This window comes from Scyliorhinus canicula, chromosome 5, assembly GCF_902713615.1.
Source record: "Scyliorhinus canicula chromosome 5, sScyCan1.1, whole genome shotgun sequence".
Lineage (NCBI taxonomy): Eukaryota > Metazoa > Chordata > Chondrichthyes > Carcharhiniformes > Scyliorhinidae > Scyliorhinus > Scyliorhinus canicula.
In genome coordinates, this window is record NC_052150.1 from 148,634,543 (window position 1) to 148,651,577 (window position 17,035).

At 50.4% G+C, this 17,035-nt stretch overlaps 1 protein-coding gene and 1 long non-coding RNA gene across 3 annotated transcripts in view; one reads left to right on the forward strand and one right to left on the reverse strand.

Moving 5' to 3' along the window:
- Window positions 1–17,035, reverse strand: part of LOC119966320 (E3 ubiquitin-protein ligase HECW1-like) — a 664,661-nt gene that overhangs the window by 129,535 nt on the left and 518,091 nt on the right. The window contains 2 exon segments of the mRNA XM_038797802.1: window positions 8,923–9,036; window positions 9,747–9,867. Coding sequence (XP_038653730.1) covers window positions 8,923–9,036; window positions 9,747–9,867 — 235 coding nt within the window.
- The window catches only part of LOC119966324, a 182,506-nt gene that overhangs the window by 15,673 nt on the left and 149,798 nt on the right, over window positions 1–17,035 (forward strand). For both annotated transcript variants that reach the window (XR_005460729.1, XR_005460730.1), the window contains exon 2: window positions 10,732–10,882. This is a non-coding gene — a long non-coding RNA (uncharacterized LOC119966324). The remainder of the gene's footprint in view (window positions 1–10,731; window positions 10,883–17,035) is intronic.

Here is a 17,035-nt window from a genome sequence, read left to right on the forward strand (position 1 = left end):
ATTAGAATGCAAACGAGCGGGGGTTTCGATCACGTCTAGCTATCTGGGTTGCAAATACACACACAAGCTCTGAGTCAGTCTGAGTCCTGGGTTGGCCATAATTCCCATAGTGCTTTGCAGGTGGCCATCTGAGATAGCTACATCGGCATCATGCTCACCAGCCCCCCACTAACAAAGTCGAGCAGCACTTAAGCTGCACTTACTCAGCCAACCCAGCCAGCTCGCAACAATGGCGCCGAGGAGACCAGCCCCAAGATTCGGGGACACTGACCTGGGGAGGTTGCTAGATGCTGTGGAGGCCAGGAGGGACATCCTGTTCCCCCGAAGGTCTAAGAAGGTCAGCCATAGGGCAGCCAGGGTCATGCTACATTCCACTTCATGGCATGTTGCTTTACACTCTGCCATTGATGCTAATGTCACTCACTCATGTTTTGGGCAGGGTCAGTAATTTGTTTCAGTGTCATTCCAGTATGAGGGCCTCTCTGGTCCCTGAGGGGAGGATAACTCCCAATCTGAAGGGGACTTCCGAAGCGGCCCCACTTCCCGCCGAGATCAAAGCTGACAACTTTTGCTGTTTCCCAACTTCAGTCATCGAGTGCCCGCTAACCTAAACATTGGGGCTGGGCAGGAAATGGCCCTGAAGTGATCATGAAGTGGCCACTTAAGGGCCTTAATAGGGGCATGGGCAAGCTTCATGGCTGGGGCCCTGTCCACACCACCATAAAAATGCATCCGGGTCGGAGTGGGTGGGATCCCAGAGGGAATCACATCCATGCTAATTTACGTTCTCCCCACACTCTTGCATCAGAATCTGTCGAGGGGAGGAATGTAAATTTTGGCCATGGAGATTGTCTGAGTGTTAAACTGTCTAGGAATAGAAGCCACGCAGCAATGTGAAACAAAAGTTTAGCTATAAAATTAACAGGCTCTGAATTAGATTGGTCCAATGGGCACAAGTGAAGGTGTCAAATGGTGTACGAGCATCGTAACCCTCATCCCCTATGAGGTGCTGGTACCTTGGAAATACAGAGTAAGGATTGGATTGGATTGGATTTGTTTATTGTCACGTGTACCAAGGTACAGTGAAAAGTATTTTTCTGCAAGCAGCTCAACAGATCATTCAGTACATGGAAGAAAAGGGAATTAAACAAAGTTCAAGAGAAGGAGTATAAGTTAAGTTAAAAGTGGATCTGTTGGGGAGGGCTTGCAGAGAGTCGCCTCGCTCGGGCGCCATCTTTGTTGTGTGAATTGTGTGATTGGACGAAGTTGAGTAATGTTGAAAACAAAGCTAGGATTGTTTGATTTATAGAAGGGAGAATCTTTACAGAATGTGTTGAATTTAAGAGATTAACAGGATCGCGTAGAAAAATGGATGGGAGAGGTTGTACAGGGTCCATGGAAAATGTGGGGCGCGATTCTCCGCGCCCCGCGCCGGAGTACGTCGCAACCGGCCACCCTGACGGCAACACCTGATTCTTCAAGGTATGGAGAATTGCCAATATTTGTGCTGGCGCGGCGCTGGTCGCGGGCTGCAGTCCGCGGCGGGGCCACCGATTCTCCGGCCCGGATGGGCTGCGTGGAAACGGTAGAGTCCCGCTGGCGCCGATCACCCATGGTCGCTGCCACGAAGGGTCGGGGGCGGCCCGTGGGGCGGGGAAAAGCGCTCCTTCACCGGGGGGGCCTCCGATGGGCTCTGGCCCGCGATCGGGGCTCACCGATCGGCGGGCCGGCCTCTCCCTCCCCAGGCCTACTTTCTTCCGTTCCCGGCCCCAGATCCCCCGTGCCATGTTGCACTGGGGTCGGAGCATGCGCGGGTTGGCGCGGCGCCCATTTGGTGCCAGGAAGGGAGGCTGGAGCGGCGTGAACAGCTCCAGCGCCGTGCTGGCCCCCTGTGGGGAACAGAATTGGTTGTCCCCGTGCCCATTACGCGCAATCGTGAAATGCGACGGAATACACGACGGCGCAAACACTTGGTCTCCATTTCGGAGAATCGCCCCCCTGAGCTTGATGGGGCAAATAACGTTTTTGCTCTACGTGCTTTCTTAACATCTTAAATGGTATTATTGACATGGCATCATAATCTGACTCAAGAAACCTGCAGGATGCTCTTCCCAATCAACCACTCATGAGGACCAAAACCAGGTTTGATTTCTAGAATACTGCTATATGTGGCAGCAATAACTCAAGCTGCAGCTGGCTTCTGCTTTCCAACAAAGGCTCACTTGCAGCTTTCGTAAATCCTTCTGACCTTTGCTGTCACATCCAACATTAAGTCAAAATAATTCACACTTTTACAGGTTGTGGTGGTATGATTAGCATAGCTGCCTGCCATTGGTGCAGAACACCGGCTTACCATTGGCCCTGGTCGGTCATGTGCCTCTCGACCGGTTGGTTGAGACCAGTCATGTGACGGCTCCTCGATTGGTCGAGAGGCTGAGTTAACCCCGCCCTATAAATAACCAGTACTCCCGGCAGTCGTCCTTCTACTGTAATCGACAGTATATTAAAGCCATACTTTTGTTGAGCAACTCGTCTCGCGTTCAATTGATGGTACACCACAGGTAAAACAGGATACTTTTGCTTACAGTCTGGCCCACAGATGATGTGATATGTTCTTTCAGATTCTACAAAAGACACATGTGTGCTGCGCCGTGTCACATCTCAGAAACAACTCAAATGTGTTTCAAACAAGTCAAATACTTTTGAAATGCAATGACAGTTGTTATGTGGGTAAATGTGATGGCCATTTTTATGCATCAACTTGGATGGAGAAAGGGCCTGATTTCTGTTTGGTGAATCACAGATTAACACAGCCAATTTCATTCAATTTGTCTGGAATATTGCCTTATCAGTAGTTGGCAATGAAATAATAGTGTCCATATTTCCTGTATAAACATTTCAAATATAACTGTCATCTCAATGATATGCAGTTGAATGCAGCTAGACACACATTTTATGGTAACATAATTCTGAGGTAGGCACTAAATTTCACTTTGTTGTACCACATATCATTTTCTTCATTTTGAAATACCTGATTCAACCACATCACTTAAATGCAATTTAAGTATACGATAGCCTGCCAACCTTCTATAAAATACACTGCATTTTTTAAAAAATGTTTCCAGTTTTATTGCCTGTTATTCTATCTGCAAGCTATTAGACACGCTGATCATTCTTAGTGTAATAAGTAGCTCCTGATATCAGCCCTAAATTTACCATTACTAGTTTGAACCTGGGTCTCTTCTTCTGAGTTTACTTTTTCAATTCTCTGACAATTATATATTGCTATGAGATGATGGGCGGGATTCTCCCGCACTTGGTGGGATGGCCCGAAGCCGGCTCCAAGAGTGGCGCAAACCACTCTGGCGTCGGGCCGCCCGGAGGGTGCGGAAACTTCCGCACTTCCGGGGGCTAGGATGCTGCTGGAGGGGTTGGCGCTGTGCCAACCAGCGGCAAAGGGCCGCCACAAGTTGGCGCATGTGCAGGACTGCCAGCGTGTTCTGGCGCATGCGCAGAACTGCCGTCGTGCTTCCTGCGCATGCACAGGGGGTTTCCGCTAGCTGCCCTCCAAGCCACGTCCCGCTGGGATGGACCATGTCTATTTCATGCTGGCGGGACTGGCTGAAAATGGGTGGCGCTCGGTCCATCGGGGCCCGGAGAATTGCAGGGGGGGCCGCTGCCAACGGCCCCTGACCGGCGCGGAGTGAAGCCCGCCCATTTGAAAACCGGCGCCGGAGAATTCGGCAGCCGGTGTCAGAGCGGCGGAGCAGGATTCATGCCGCCCCTGGTGATTCTCCGACCCGTGGGGGATCAGAGAATCCCGCCCCACCGCTCCGATGCTTACTTTCTAGGTCGAAGATCCAAACCTTCTCCAGTCTTTCTTTGTAACACTGACCCCAGACACCAAGTTCACCCTCACGATTCTTCTCTGCACCCCCATGTTACCATGGCTCCTCAACCACAATTCATTGCTTTCTACTCCTTTAGCTATTCCCAAGGTTTATGCTGAATCCAGCTTTGAGTTTAACTAATAACTCTCCATATGGAATTTTAATTTACACATCTGATTCAAATAGGAGCAGTGCTGTATGTCTGCCACATTTACAATGCACCAGCAGCAACATTGATTAATGCACAGGTACAGTTTCTGGAGATTGCAAATCTGATTTGCTTTTCTAGTCAGTGAATAATCGTGGATGGTTCGGAGAGGTCAGTGCAGGTCAGCAAAAAGAAACCAGAACCACATGTCTGGATATTACGGGGCGGGGTTGGTGGCACGGTCATTTAGCTCAGTTGGCTGGATGGTTAATTCATGATGAGGAGCGATGCCAACAGCACGGGTTCCATTCCTGCAGCGGCTGAAGTTATTCACGTAGGCCCCACCTTCTCAACCTTGCCTATCACCTGTGGTGTGGTGATCCTCAAGTTAAATCACCACCAGTCAGCTCTCACTGGGGAGAGCAGTCTATGGTCCTCTGGGATTGTAGAAACAGTTCCTACACAAGTCAGCTGACCCGAAGTCTGCAGAAATGATGAGCTACACCAGCTGCTGATGAGAAGGCATAAATCACCTCTTGCAATTTGCATTGAAGCGCTCCCGCTAAAGCTGTGTTCTAACTGTTGCTGGCATTGTAATGTAAAGGTGTAAAGTGCATTGTCCTGACATTCTTTGGCATGTGATTCTGGGGGTTGGACCAGGACACTGCACGCCAGTGTCCACCTGTGCTGAGCCTGCCAGAGTTTGTGGGGTCAGTCATAGTTTACTGAATTCATGAGGGACATGTTGGGACAAATGCCATAACAAACATGTGTCTGTTCAAAGTGGGTGGCATCTTGAGTGCGTTTTGGGTGGTTTACCCAGGTCCCTTCCTGAACCTGTCAGTCCTTTGTATAAGGAAAGTGATTGGTTCTTCTTAAATTAGCTGTTTTTTTGGAAGTCAAGGTGTTTAGGTCCCGCCACTGGATCCCACCACTGGAGCCCACCTCTGGAGCCCACCAGTGGATCCCACTGTTGCTCTTATAGAATCTGGGAAATTTCAGCATAAAGACCTTCAGGGACATGTTGGATGCCAACTGGACCAGAATTCTCAACACTGGGAGACCAATATTGGTTCTGCTCTCTTCAAAGATTCCACCCCTTGTAAGGCTTATGAGACACTCCCATTGACATACAACCCTGGTCACCAACATTTCTTGGCTGGGGATTGAGGCATGGAAGGGTGGGTGGGCACGGAAGTTGCACGTGCTGTTGCTTTTTCAGTGGAGCTGCAGGAACTAAATAATTGTGATAGACTTCCAGCCCCAGTGCCTGGGGCACGATAAAAGCTTTGGTCGCGATTCTCCGGCCTCGTTGCGCTCTCGCTCAAGCTTAACAAGGCCGGTGAATAGCGGGAGAGGCCAAAAACGAGAACCCCACCAAGCGGCAAACAGTTTGCAATGCAACTGGCCTACTCCTGTAAGCAAAATCGGGATCCTGTCGTAGCATGGTGAGAAACCAATTATCACCACTTCAGCCCGATTAACGAGTGCCCCCCCCATGTCCAATGGCCTCCCGTCATTCAGCGGCCTCCCCAGCGAGTGCTCACGCTGGCGCCGATTAGTAATGCTTTTGAAAAACGTGAACCTGGCGGAAGGGCTTCAGTGGGGAGCCGAGGAGGTGAGTAGCCATCTTTGCTCATGGGCAAAGAACCTGGGCATGCTGGGCTTGCCACCCCTGTGCTCGGCAGGGGGGGGGGGGGGGGGGGGGGGCCTTGGCAGGGAGTCGGAGAACCTCCTCAGGGGTGGATTGCCATGGGGGGGTGTGGTTTATGGAGGGGTGTGCTGGGGCAACTGTACCCATTAGGGGGCAACCCCTGTCCCTGCCCATCTGCCCCAACGACTGCCCATAACCCCCACCATCTGCTGAGGCCTCTGGCTGCGTGGCTGAAAACCAATTCTAATCGGGAATTGTCAATCGTGGTCAAGTGAGCATTTCACACATCCCAAGTGGATATCCATGGGTGGACAGACCATGTAGCAATGTGGGAGCCATTGCCTAGCAATCCTTTCACACCACACTTAAACACTGCAGGAGGCAACCCGACACATGCAACATCCGAAAACCCAGGGCATGGCACACAGCTCTGGGGGTATGTCCATGGCCGGAGGGTGGGTGAGCGTCACGGGGTGGGGGTGGGGGAGATGCCTGAAGTTAGTTCATGATGAGGAGCGATGCCAACAGCACGGGTTCCATTCCTGCACCGGGGGATGCTTGAAGAGATAGCAAAGAGGTCAGTCCGCATTGCGGAAGGATGTGACAGAGGCATCATAATGGTTGGACGAAAGGGTGTTTAATGTGTTGTGCAAACCCCACTCCCTATGTGCTTCACTCCCAACCTACACCCCCAGCCCTTCCGCCCCCTCCTCCAGTGCCCCAGTGATCCTCAATGTGCCTAGCCCTCCCAGCTCTACCACTACATCTTGGTATTTCCCCAGGATGCACATGAGGTGGAGACTGCCAGTTGCTTACCTCGTCCCTTGGTCTTCGATGCCCTTGGTTAGCGTCCTCTGCTGGCTCTGGAGCCCTCGCCTGTCGACGGCACATGCACAGCCCTGCCGTTCTGTCCTGTGTGCTGACTCCGAGATGCGGCCTGATCAGAGGGGTGGGACTCCGGAGAGCCGTTGGCCACCATTGCCACTCCACGGAACAAGTTCGACTTGGCACCCAGCGTCCCCTCCTCGTGACCGGTGCTTATAGGGCCTGGAGTTCACTGTGGGATGGAGGGATGCAGCACCACAGTGTTGAATCCATCGCGATACTCCTCAGTGACTGAGCCATGCTCTGCAGCGCCTCAGCAATACCCACCTGCGAATGGGACAGGCTCTGCAGCGCCTTGGCCATTCCAATCTGAGAGTGGGACACGCCCTGCAGAACCTCATCAAGATTGGCTTGGTACTGGTGACAACCACCAACTAGTCGGACATTCTATCGAGACCCTCAGCCATGGCCGGCACCCACTGCCCGATACCCTGGACACCTTCACTCATGGTGCCGACGTTGCTCACCAGGCTTTCCACTGTGGTTGCCACCCTAGTGGTGCCGCTCATTGCCACTCCTGCTCCCCTAGCCTTTGAGGCTCCTGAAAGCAGCAATAGATCTGCTGACATCTCCTTCTGAATATCCAGGTTGCCCCCATCGTCTCCATCAGCTCCGGATACCTCTGTACCACAGGCTGGGATCCGGCTGGGTCCCGGGAACCAGCAGCAGTCTGACTGCTGTCTCGCCTGAGGGTTCCTGCCTCCACCAAATGCACGTCAGGAGCAGTGTGGTGCTCACCAGATTGTGCCCCAGAAGCCTGACCACTAACATTTCCCACCAATGTGCGTGGTGGAAGGTAGGGATGACAGCTGTGCCACGTCTACGGTTGCATCCTCGGAGTTCTCCTCCAAAATATTCTCCTCAGAGTCAGGAGAGGGGGCTGCTCGGCATGGGCAGGCACTGTTGGCTGGAGGACCTGCAGGAGAATGGACATTTGGTCGGGAGGGATGGCTCAGTCAGTAAGGCAATGCCAACTCACGTTTGACATATCCCCTCGGTGGAGCCCAGTGGTTTCTCACCTCTGCGGCGTCCGCCAGCCTCCGCATGGTTGACTGCTCTGTCTTCGGCCGCCCCAGTCACTTCCAGGGCCTGTTCCTCAAAGGAGGTGAGGATTCTTATGTCCGGTACCCTTTGCCCATCTTGGCCCTCTCCCAATGGTTATGGGAGAGAGCAATGTTAGTCACTGGTTCACAGTGGTGGGAAGGGATATTGCGTGGGGTGGAGGGAGGGCTGGGGTCGCATGGGGGGGGGGGGGGGGGGTAGGGGGCTTGACACTCCCTTTGGGGTGGGGGGGGTTGGTGTGTACTCACTCATGCAGCCCGGTGTAGGATGTTGACCTTTTTTTGGCACTGAAGGCCAGTCCTCCTGGTCACACTCTCTGAGCTGACAGCTGTTGCCACCTCATCCCAGGCAGCACTGGCTGCCTTGTGGCTGACTCTCAGGGACCTTTGGGGAACAGGACATCCCTCCTGGCATCCACTGCGTCTCGCAGCCTCCCCAGGTCAGTATCTCCAAATCTTAGGGTCAGTCTCCTGGGTGCCATGGTTGCAAGCTGGCTGGGCTTGGCTGAGCAAGTGCAGCTTAAGTGCTGCTTGTAGTGGGGGGCGAGCAAGCGTGGTCCCAGTGAATCAGCTGGTGAGCTTCATTTGCGACGAGAAGCCCGTGAGGCCTTGTTAAGTGGACCATTAACGTTGAATTACATTGCTGGCCTCGCTGGGCCGAGCGCCTGGAAACTCGCAGCAATTCCCGCTCGCTACCACATTTAGAAATGTTCCCGGAGAATTGCGGCCTTTGTGTTTGACACAAGAAGACAGGAAAGATTTTAAAATGTCACTTAGAACCAAACTTAATCAAACAAGATGTGGCCAATCTTTAATGTATGAGGAGTGAACTACTACAAATCTGCTGATATTAGGTGAATGCAAGATTGAGTCTGCATGCCTGGGGTTTATCTTATAATGAATGGCTTTCTAAAATACATAAACTATTTAAAGCTATTCAAGAACCTCTTGTTATTTGATCAATCGTACTGTACAATAATCCTGTACAAAATGTGCTGTGTACAATGCATATTAGTTATAATAAGGACATAGAGTGATAACTTAATGGGAATTTAGTTAATGGGAATTTAGCGGGACACTAATGAATTCATCAGTCTGAAGAACACTTAGTAAAAGGGCTTTAATAATTAAAGTTAGCTTTCTAAAAAGGTTATTTTGACAGCTGACCAGATTTCCCTAAGCAATCTTTAATGGGAGAATCAGTCAGCATTATTGATATAATGCAAGGGGGGTGGGAACTGAACAATAGTCAATCAACATCAAGCTCAAGGAGAAACTTCATACCCCTCTTCGCCAACAAATGTGACGTATAGCTTGTTCCGTTGCAGGTCTTTGCGTGAATAGGCCATAACCTGATTGAAGGTACCTTCCAGCAAGTGGTCCCGGCGTATAATTAACCTGCAAAGGATAGAGCAGACATAGAGTGACACACTAGAGGCAGCTGCGTGGGCTCCAGTGCTGCCAGCAGGATTTTTACAGCAGGGAACTTTTTTTTGTAATTGAAAGCACATGTAAGCTATATATAGGAAGTCCCAAATTATTTTTCTTGGAGAATACATGTAGTTTTGATTCAAGTTATTCACTTACTCACAAGCCTCTTAAATGGGCTTTACCGTCACAAGAAGCTGTTTCTCTTTGAAAATATACAACTTAATTCCTTTGAAAATATTGGTCTCGACCACAATGAGACGCATCATTGCACCATCAGTTGTGATACTGTATGTTTCTTCTCCCTCCCTGGATCAATCACTTTATCAGGAAAAAGGGAAATTCTTTATTGTCACATCTTATACCGTTCTGAGGGCGCACAACCAATGGATTACATTGCGGTTATCCATGTGTTCAGTCCATAGGTTAAATTTAACAAATTTGTGCTCCTGCTTGTGTGCCAGGAGCACATATCAGTGTTTTTGGTGGAGAGACCAGCTGCTCTGCAATATTTTCCATCTATTAGTTATTAGGTACAGTAAATCCTTTGGGCTCCACTGACCTCCACGTGCAAATTTCTGTGTGCGTCTGATTCGCAAAGCCCCAAGCTGCTGTTGCGAGGTAGTAAAATATATTTAATTGGCAACCTCATGAAGCAATTATAAAAGTGAATTCCTTACTTTATTTTTCCCGGTCCTTGCCCATAACCTTTGGCCTCAAGCTTTCGATAGAAGTTCCTCAGCTTAGCTTCAAAATCTCTCCTGTAAGGTGCTGGAGCCCTCGCACTTGCTCGCTGCATGCCTAACAACCAGAAATGAACATTGTGTTTTCATGGTGAATATATTCCTGCAAAATTCATTTGCAGTTCAGTTTTTGAGAAGAAATTACAACATTGATTAAAATCAGTTCTTTGAGGACTGGCCTTCGTCCGTTGTGGGTTGCAGCCGGTCACAGCTAATGCTTTATCTGTGCCGCAGTCTGGATACTGGGCAGATTGAAATAGACAGCACAACTCTGCACCCGAGTTGGAGCCTATCTACACAGAATTCTTTGACACATCCAAGCAAAGGTGTCTCTGCTGGTGTTAGCGGGTGTGAACAGTTCTCATGTGCCTGGCTTTCTTCCCTTCAATAGAGGATCCACTGTCCACATTTTCCAGAGTCAATACAAAATGTGGCAGTGACCTAACTACGGGACAAGGTTTTACCTGCAAGTAGGCGGCTTCAAAATTTTAAACAGAAGAAAGCAAAAACATTCATAATTGCTTCTAATTGCTTGTAATTTGCAGTCCCCTGACCCTTTCACTTTTCAATAGCCCCCCTTCAGCAACTTCTCAGTACTCCTGAATGGCCATTGTGCATGGAAATTGTTAGGAATTTGTTTGGAATCATGGGAATGCTATTTGTACCATGTTAAAGTCATAAGAAGCTCCTGGGAGAAAGTTGTAATGAAGCTCCAAAATGGTACAAGGCGGAAAGGGAAAAGATCCCATGCCACTGATCTTTAACCACCATGTGCTCTGTTGTGTCAGAGGTATGTCTACTTATGGAGGGTAACAGAGCCAAAATGCGGTCTGTTTGGGTTTACCTGTGCTTTCTGGTATGGTTTTAACCAATCACTGCACTGGTGTGAATCCCTCACTCTCTCTCTCTTACCACAATCTAGGAGAGATTGAATATTAAGGACCCGGTGGGAAACAGATGATTGGAATGGCGGGAACACGTTAAAATGAGCAGTGCAGTGAACCTTCAGTGAATCTAGACCAAAACGTCATGGTTCAGTAAGTGATGTGGAGCAAGAGGAAGCAGCCGATTGGGTGAGTAAAGTCGGATGACTGGGACTTGCCTGTAAGGAACTACCATGAGGGACTGACCCTAAATACTAGTAAATTAGAACAGTAAAATATGAAGGGATTAACGGAGAAGCACCAGGGATAATTAATAGCCAGAGCCAGTGTAATAAAGTGACAAGTAATTATAATAAGTAATACAAGGATAAGTAGGTCGAAGTAGAATTAGACAAGGAATTAATGTCAGAGGAGGAACATTTAAGACTGAGTAATTGTAAAAGTTAGCAAGCAAAATAAGGTATGTTTAAATTTAAGACTTGACAGGTGAGATCAGCCGAGTGGAATGTGAAATGAAATGAAAATCGCTTATTGTCACAAGTAGGCTTCAAATGGAGTTACTGTGAAAAGCCCATAGTCGCCACATTCCGCCGCCTGCTCGGGGAGGCTGGTACGGGAATTGAACTGTGCTGCTGGCCTGCCTTGGTCTGCTTTAAAAGCCAGCTCTTTAGCACTGTGCTAAACCAGCCCCTAGTCCGGCCTGTCGTATGTGGGAGGTCACGGACCCTACTGACATCCTAAATGACAATACGTGCAGGAAATGCTCCCAACTGCAGAAATCTAAGCTCCGGGTTTCGGAGCTCGATCAGCACATCCGCGAGGCTGAGAGTGTAAAACAAGTTTAGGGAAGTGGTCACACCGCAGCTCAGGGGACTGGAGGAAAGAAGGGTGGCCACTAGGCAGTCTAAGAGAAACAGGCAGAAATAGGCAGGTAGTGAAGGAGACCTCTGGAGTCCTGCACTCAAACCTGTTTTCCATTTTGGAAGCTGATGAGGGTGCTGGTTCCTCAAGGGCGTGCAGTCAGTGCTAAACTTCTGGCAGCACAAACAGCTTGACTGTACAGGAGGGAGGGAGTAGGTGGAGCAATAGTGATAGGGGATTCATGAGTTAGGGAAACAGAGGTCTTTCTGCGCCCGCTGTCGTGACTCCAGGGATGGTGTGTTGCCTCCCTTGGGTTAGCGACTACAGAATAGGAGAATAGGGCAGATGAATACGTGGCTCAAGAGTTGGTGCAGGAGAGAGGGTTTTAATTCCTGGATCACTGGGACTGTTTGTGGGGAAAGTGGGACATGTACAAGCAGAATGGTCTGCAGCTGAGCCAGAATGGGACCCAACATTCTTGGGGGTGGGTTTGCAAGTGCTGTTAGGAGGAGTTTAAAGTAGTCCAACAACTCACTGAGGTGTGTAAAAATAATAATAATAGGTAGCGGGACCCTCCGCCCCACCGCACCCGTTTTCAGGTGCGGCAAGCCCCACTTGACAGCGGGATTCACCGTCCTGGCAGCCAGCCAATGGGGTTTCCCATTGTGGGCACCCCCACGCCGTAGGGAAATTCATGGACGTGAATGAGCTGCCGGTGAAGTGGAGAATCCCGCCGATGGAGAATCCAGCCCAGGGTATTTCAACTTCCACAACCTTTATTGGGATAGTCATCGTGTAATATGTTTAGAGAGGGCTGGTTTCTTAAAATGTATTCAGGAGAGTGCTTTATGTCAATATGTAGAAGGTCCAGTGAGGGACAGCGCAGTGCTGGATCAAATTCTGGGGACAAAGTTGAAGAGGTGTTTGAGATGGCAGTGGGGAACACTTTCGTGATAGCAACCACAACACAATACCATTTAAGAGTGTTACGGAAAAGGAAAAAGATGGTCTTCAAAAAATTATTTTGGATTGGGGAAGGCAGATTTTATTAAAACAAAGCAGGATCTGGTCAAAGTAGACGAGGAACAGCTTCTTGTGGAGAAATCTACAGCAGAGCAGTGAGGGTGGGGGTGGTGGGGGGGGGGGGGGGGCATTCAAAAAGGAAATGTGAGAATACAGGCCCAACATGTTTCATGGAGGGTTAGATGTAGGAGCAACAAGCCCAGAGAACTTGGATGGCTAGGAATATTCAGGATTGGATAAGAAAGAGAGAGAGGCTTTTAGTAGGTATAAAGGGAGCAAATCAGAAGAGGCCTGAGAGGAGTATAGAAAATGCAGGGGGAACTAAGGAAAGTAATTGGAAGAGCAAAGAGGGGGCATGAGAAAGCAGTGATGGGTACATAGAACATAGAACAGTACAGCACAGAACAGGCCCTTCGGCCCTCAATGTTGTACCGAGCATTGTCCAAAACCAAGATCAAGCTATCCCACTCCCTGTCATTCTGAGGTGCTCCATGTGCCTACCCAATAACTGCTTGAAAGTTACTAAAATGTCCGACTCCACTATCACAGCAGACAGTCCATTCCACACCCTAACCACTCTCTGAGTAAAGAACCTACCTCGGACATCCCTCCTATATCTCCCACCCTGAATCTTGTAGTTATGCCCCCTTGTAACAGCTACATCCACCCGAGGAAATAGTCTCTGAACATTCACTCTATCTATCCCCCTCATCATCTCATAAACCTCCAGTAAGTCGCCTCTCATCCTCCTTCGCTCCAAAGAGAAAAGCCCTAGTTCCTTCAACCTTTCCTCATAAGATCTACCCTGCAAACCAGGCAGCATCCTGGTAAATCTCCTTCACACCCTTTCCATTGCTTCCATATCCTTCCTATAATGAGGTGACCAGAACTGCACACAATACTCCAAATGTGGTCTAACCAGGGTCCTATATCGTTGCAGCATAACCCCGCAGCTCTTAAACTCAAGCCCCCTGTTAATAAACGCTAACACACTATAAGCCTTCTTCACGGCTCTATCCACTTGAGTGGCAACCTTCAGAGATCTGTGGACATGAACCCCAAGATCTCTCTGTTCCTCCAAATTCCTCAAATTCTTCAAGAAGTGGTGGCAGGCCAGTGAGTCTCACATCAGTGGCAGGGAAACTATTCGAGAAATTTCTGAGGGTGAAAAGTGATATCCACTTGGAGAAATAGTCAACATAGCTTTGTCAGAGGGAGGGCATGTCTAACAAGCTTGATTGAATTTTTCAAGGAGATGATCGGGTGTGTAAATGAGGGTAGTGCAGTTGATGTAATTTATATGGATTTCAGCAAAGTCGTTGACAAGGCCCCACATGGGAGACTGATAAAGGACGTAAAAGCGCATGGGATCCAGGGTAACTTGGCAAATTGGATCCAAAATGGGCTTAGTGGTAGGAGATAGAGGGTGGTTTAGAAGGCTGTTTGTGCGAATGGAGGCCGGTGTCCAGTGATGTACCACAGGGATCAGTGCTAGGTCCCTTATTGTTTGTTGTATCTATAAATGATATAGATGACAATACGGGATGAATAATAAGTCTGTTTGTGGATGACATGAAGTTTGGTAGGGAGGTTAATAGTCTTAGTTGCAGGAAGATATAGTCAGGTTGGTCAGATTGGCAGATCTGTGGAATTTAACCCTGAAAAGTGCGAGGTGATGCACTTAGGTGGGAGTTACAAGACAAGGGAGTACTCAATGAATGGCAGGGCACTAGGAAGCTCAGAGCTCCGGTTTCCTCCCACATGCCCAAAAGATGTGCTGCGAGGGTAATTAGACATTCTAAATTCTCCCTCTGTGTCCCCGAACAGGTGCTGGAATGTGGTGACTAAGGCTTTCCGCAGTAACTTCATTGCAGTGTTAATGTAAGCCTACTTGTGACAATAAAGATTATTATTATTAGGAACAGATCTTGGGCTGCTGGTCCACAGATCCCTGAGGGTGGCAGGACAGGTTAATAGGGTAATTAAGGAACATAAGGGATACTTGCCTTTATCAGTCGTGGCATCGATTATAAAAGCAGGGAGGTTATGTTGGAGCTGTACAAACCTTTGGTTAGGAAACAACTGGAGTACTGTGTGCAGCTCTGGTCACCTCACTATAGCACGGATGTAATTGCACTAGAGAGGGCGCAGAGGAGATCACCAGGATGTTGCCTGGGATGGAGCATTTGAGCAATGAAGAGAGGCTGGATAGGCTTGGTTGTTCTCTTTCGAGCAGAGAAGGCTGAGGGGAGACCTAACTGAGGTGTTTAAGATTATGAGGCATATGAGAGGTTGAGAGGAAGGAGCTGTTGAATGGTCAAGAATAAGGGGGCCTGCGACTTCCGGTTGCGGTGATGCGGAGCTAAGCCGCACGTTCGGTGGCTCCCGCTTTTTTCGGTCTTTTGTACTCTTTTAAGGGCCCATAGCAGCGCTGGCTGGACTTTTCCCGGTGGGGGAACACATTTGCTGCGATCACCTGCCGGTGGATGGACTGGACTAGGAGCGGGGCGGTCAAAAAATCGGCTTTGGAGCAGAAAAAGGTGCGAGGCAGGAAAAACAAGATGGCGGCGGGCGGAGAACCGGCAGCATGGCAGCAGTGGGCGCAGGAGCAGCTTCAGCGCTGTTTCAGAGAGCTGAAAGCTGAGTTCCTGGAACCGCATAAGGCCTCATTGGACAAGCTTATGGCGACTCAGACGGCTCAGGGCGCAGAGATCCGCGAATTACGGCAAAAGGCCTCGGAGAACGAGGATGAAATCCTAGGCCTGGCAGTGAAGGGGGAGTCGCACGAGACGCTTCACAGGAAATGGCAAGCGAGGATGGAGGAGATGGAGAACCTATCCCGCCAGAAGAACTTGCGGATCCTGGGCCTCCCGGAGGGGCTGGAAGGTTCGGACTTGGGGGCCTATGTGGCCTTGATGCTGAACTCGTTAATGGGCGCAGGGTCCTTCCAAGGGCCCTTGGAGCTGGAGGGTGCCCATCGAGTACTGCTGAGGAAGCCCAGGCCGAACGAGCCGCCAAGGGCGGTGCTGGTCCGTTTTCACCGCTTCGTTGACCGTGAGTGTGTGCTGAGATGGGCGAAGGAGAGAAGCAGCAGGTGGGAGAATGCAGAGATCCGGATTTATCAGGACTGGAGTGCGGAGGTGGCAAAGAGAAGGGCTGGTTTTAATTGGACGAAGGCAATGCTTCACAAGAAGGGGGTGAAGTTTGGCCTGCTAAAGCCGGCACGCCTCTGGGTCACTTATAAAGATCGCCAGCTCTACTTTGACTCCCCGGAGGATGCCTGGACCTTCGTCCAGGCAGAGAAACTGGACTCGAACTGAGGACTGGGGGTGCTGGGGACTAATGTACATTGTCCGGAGGCATTGTCCTCCCTGGTATCCTTTTTTCCTGTTTGCTGTGTTCGTTGGTTCCTTTTTGCTTTTTTGGGGCTCTTTAATTATTTATTTTTGTGTTTTTTTTTGTTTTTCACTGGTGGAGGGCTGGGGAGCTGTTTCACGGGCCCGTTGGGTCACGCGCCCTTCTTTTTCCCACATGTTGGGCCGTGGGGGCGGGGTTTGGGATGGAAATGCGCGCGGGCTTCTTTCCTGCGCTGGAGGTGGAATGGGAGGGGCCAGCACCGGGCCGGGGGAGTGTCGGTTGTGTTGCACCGTTGGGTCGTTGGGGTGGCGGGAGCAGCCGGGGTCAGCAGGAGTCGGCTGACTTATGGAGGTACGATGGAAGGGTTTACGCAGCTAGGGGGGGGCCCTAGCTTGGGAGGGGGGGGGGGGAATAGGGGGGAGGTACGGGTTGCTGCTGGAAGGGCCGAAGGGGAACTGCTGGTGATGGGGGGGGGGGGGTTGGGAAGGGGGTCTGCCACCGTGGGGAACGGGCCTGGGGGGTTCTGCGGGCACGTGGTGAGCCGAGGGAGAGCTATGGCTGACCGGCGCAGAGGGAGGGGGAGGACCCCCCCCCAATTCGGCTGGTCACATGGAATGTGAGGGGGCTGAATGGACCGGTGAAGCGGGCCCGGGTGTTGGTGCACTTGAAGGGGCTGAGGGCAGACGTGGCTATGCTCCAGGAGACGTACCTTAAGGTGGCGGATCAGGTGAGGCTGAGAAGAGGGTGGGTTGGACAAGTGTTCTATTCGAGGCTAAATGCGAGGAACCGGGGGGTGGCGATTTTGGTTGGAAAGAGCTTGTCGTTTGTGGCGTTGAGTGTGGTGGCGGATAGCTGTGGCAGATACGTAATGGTGAGTGGTAGGCTTCAAGGGGAGCGGATGGTACTGGTCAATGTGTATGCCCCCAACTGGGAAGATGCAGGCTTCATGCGGCGTATGCTGAGCCGGATTCCAGACCTGGAGACGGGGGGCTTGATATTGGGAGGAGATTTTAATACTGTGCTGGACCCGGCTCTGGATCGTCCAAGGTCCAAGATGGGCAGGAAGCTGGCGGCGGCCACAGTGCTGAGGGGTTTCATGGA